General features: G+C 42.3%; 1 protein-coding gene across 1 annotated transcript; it reads right to left on the bottom strand.

Moving 5' to 3' along the window:
• Positions 1 to 924: 924 nt before the first annotated feature.
• On the bottom strand, positions 925 to 1,938 carry LOC114616448 (trace amine-associated receptor 5). The gene has a single exon (XM_028761909.1). The coding sequence runs from the start codon at positions 1,936 to 1,938 to the stop codon at positions 925 to 927; it is 1,014 nt and encodes a 337-aa protein (XP_028617742.1).
• Between the last annotated feature and the right edge of the window lie 1,821 nt (positions 1,939 to 3,759).

Here is a 3,759-nt window from a genome sequence, read left to right as displayed (position 1 = left end):
TTTGTTTCAGTGCTTCTGTGGGGCTCACGTACTAGTTTTCCCTCTGAAAATTGGGTGGATGGGGGCACATCCTCATAGAAGCAGGAGGAAGGGGGATGGGAAAGGGGGTTTCTGGGTAGGGGAAAATGGGGAAAGGGGATAACATCTGAAATGTAAATAAAATATCCAATTTTAAAAAAACCTCCTGCACTGGGCCTGTGGGAACAGTAGGTTTAGTCTGTGTGATCTAACCGTAAAGGAGGAATAGTAAATGGCCAGCTGTGGCTAATTATCACAAAACACATCAGATATTTTGGGTTTCTCTTATATTTTTAACGAAGAAAATATTCCTTTAACAATATAGAATTACCCCTACATTGAAAGGGACAAATGTGGCTTCCAGACTTTTAAACTGTCAGGTTCTAAGGAGATGGAGATTTAAAAATGAACATTTTAAGAAAGGCGTATTCTGAATGTTGGACTCCACTTAACAGTGACATGAAATTATGACTCTGGCAAATTTTCCAAAGTTAGATTAGACAACAATATTTTATTTCATGTGAGTTTGAAATTTTTTTTTAGTGAGAAAACAATGGCCACTGGGAGTTTTCTCACCTGACTGGTCCACTTAGCAAATGTAGGGAGGAACTTAGAAAGCAAACCCCAGACTTCTCCGACTTCCTCCTCTGCTTCTCAGTTTTTAGGAAGCAAGGATTTCTGGATATTCCCAAAATGTTTGCTTACCCACTGGGTATTCTAAAGTATTTAGATGACTTGAGGCAGCCTTCTCCCTACTTCCTTTTATGAGAATACTGAATGGGAGCCGTGCTTCTTTGCCGACTAAATATCATGCTTTTCCTCCCCCACTTAAGCCCTGGGAGCTGCCTATAAACTAGGGAAACACCATAGCCTATGGCTATACCGCTGTCCTCCTTCCTGCTAGAATCAGTCTTGGTACAAATCAACAGTCTGTGTTGGTGGTGAGAGGATCTGCCTGCTCAGGAGAAGTTTCAGCGCCTTCCTAAACCATCGATAGGAGAAGACGTAGATGATGGGGTTACAGGCTGAATTAAAATAAGCAAACCAGATAAAGATGTCAAAGACCAGGGGTGGGGTGATGAAATTAAGGAGGCTGTCCACCAGCGTGTCGACAGTGAAGGGAAGCCAACACACAAGGTAGATGCCCACAGCAATGCCCAGTGTCTTGGCAGCTTTTCTTTCCCGCTTGACAGCCCCAGCCAAGCTTTGGCTCAGCGTTCTGATCTGCTGAGCCTGCCTGGTAGCGACCACAAAGATCTTCAGGTACAAGCTGATCATGATGAGGCAGGGGATAAAAAACGCAGGAAAGTTTAACCACCCCCAGAACTTATTGAACAGCAGTTGGCAGCTGCCCACACAAGGCATCTCTTCTAGCCACTGGTTGAGTGCTCTCTCTACCACATCTGTGTAGAGAAAGAAGGCAGTGTAGGCTGCTGGTATCCCCCACCCTGCCACGATGTAGCGGAGGGCTGTCCTGACTGTGAACTTGGAGGGATAAAGCAGAGGGTCACAGATGGCACAATGACGGTCAATGGAAATAAAACAGAGATGGAAGATGGAGGTGAGGCAGAACAGAGTGTCCAGGTAGGTATGCAGACGGCACAGGAAGTCTCCAAAGAACCAGCAGCTCTCCACAGAGCGGACTGTGCTCAGGGGTAGCACCAGCAGACCCAGCAACATGTCCGCAAGGGCCAGGGAGAGCAGCAGGAAGTTGGTGGGGGTGTGGAGTACTTTAAAGTAGGACACTGCAAATACCACAAACAAATTCCCCAGGACTGTGATCAGCACACCTACTGCGCAGGCCAGGTAGATGATGATCTGGATGGCCACCGGGTGGACTGTCCTGGGGCAAGACCCATTCACCTGGTAGCAGAACGCTCCAGCCTGCTCTCCAGAGCCCGGGAGGAGGACAGCTCTCATTTATAGGTGCTGTTCTTACGCTTTCTCTGGGAACTGGTCACCTTTTCTATAATAATAATAATAATAATAATAATAATAATCCTTTTTATCAATCAAAGAATGAGATGGAAGAGAAAAGTAAAGGGTGATTGAATTGATTGATCTCTGAATACTAGACCAAATATACCCTGAAAATCAAGTGCAGCATTGGAATAAAGGCACAGAGCCAACTCTTTTAAAATTGCTACAGACAACATTCTTAAAGAAGAAAAGAAGAATGTAGGCTAAATGTTTCTTCAGAGGAAAGTGTGGTTTAGAATTCGGTATAAAATCATAAAGCAGTCTCCACTTTGATAAGGCCCTTGCCAAACGCAAAGTGAGATCTGAAGTTCTGAGTCTGAAGCTAAGTGACAAATTAACTACTGTGAACAAATCGATTCTTTCTCAAGAATCGCTAACTTTCTCCTTCAATCATTAAGTAAATTGGCAAAAAGTTACTAGGTTAAAGTTTTAAATTTTATCAACTCATCCCCAAAGAAAAATTCTACAGACAAATAAAAAGACAAAATTCTCCTTAATGCTGTTTTTGTTTTGCATTGTACATTTTTTAAATATAACACACAGGGTAAAAGCATCTGAGATGAGAAAACCTTTATCAAACACTAACCTGCAGACCATGAACCATGTGCTAACACACTGAACTGAGGCTATGGCTGACTCTGAATGTACAGAGCGCCTTCCTAGTGTGCCCAAAGCCCTAGGTATGGTCTCTAGAACCATATAAACAGACTGTAGCCGTACACACCTGTAATCTCAGCACTTGGGATGTGAAGGTAGGAGAATCCTGAGTCCAGGATCATCCTTGGTGACTCACCAAGTTCAAAAGTAGTCTGAGATACATCAGACCTGTCTTGAAAAAAAAATGAAAAAAAGAAAGGAAGGGAAGGAAGGAAGGAAAGAGAGAGAGAGAAAGAGAGAGAAAATGAAAGAAAGGAAGGAAAAAAAGAAAAAATTTAAAAGTAAACTTCAGGTTTCCAGACTACTTACTCAGGCAGGAAATCGTCTCCCCATAAAAGAAGTGCCGTTCCCGATATACAGAGGCTTGCAGAGAACTCCTCTATCAACAAAGGTGACAGGCAAGAGGTCAGGGGAGATTTTATACTCTCAGAAGCAACGGCTCTGCCATGTGAGTTGATAACACACAACAGTGTAAGAGCGCCAAGGGAGCCCCTGACCTCACTCACAAACCTACATTGTTTCTTTTCCTTTCCAATATGGCAATTAATTAAAGACATAATTTAAACACATTGAGTTTTTAGATTCTACTTTACGCTCCTGTGTTTGGGGCTAGCCACAAAGTTATCATTCCTTTGTAGACAACTACTTTACAATTAATTTACAATATATGCTTTACTGAATTTCAGCGGTGGGGGGTTGAAAGTTTCATAGAGCCTTTCTACTCCAGGAGCCCCTTTGTTCATTTCTACTGAGCTGAGAAATAGCCCTGATTAATCTTTACCTGAACAGTGGTGCTGTACACCTGGAAATCCCTTAACTTGGAAGTTAGAGGGTCTGAACAGCAAGGTATTGTTTAACACAAATAAGTAAAAAAAAAAAAAAAAAGTAAATTCTTAAGAAAACAGCTCTGAAGGTTGAGATGACAGACTATTTAGAGCTATTCTAGAGAAAATGTCAATGACTCTAAAAGAACCTACTGAGCAGGATTAGAATCAGCCTGATAATAAGGTTTTAAGAATTCTTTCTCCTTTCCTTCCTTTTACTGAAAGTGGGTTTTGTTTCTCTGTAGATCCTGATTACAATTTCCCTTCCTCCCAGTTCTCC

Source organism: Grammomys surdaster, unplaced genomic scaffold, assembly GCF_004785775.1.
Source record: "Grammomys surdaster isolate TR1022 unplaced genomic scaffold, NIH_TR_1.0 320268, whole genome shotgun sequence".
In the NCBI taxonomy this organism is placed as follows: domain Eukaryota; kingdom Metazoa; phylum Chordata; class Mammalia; order Rodentia; family Muridae; genus Grammomys; species Grammomys surdaster.
This window is presented reverse-complemented; position numbering and strand designations above follow the sequence as displayed.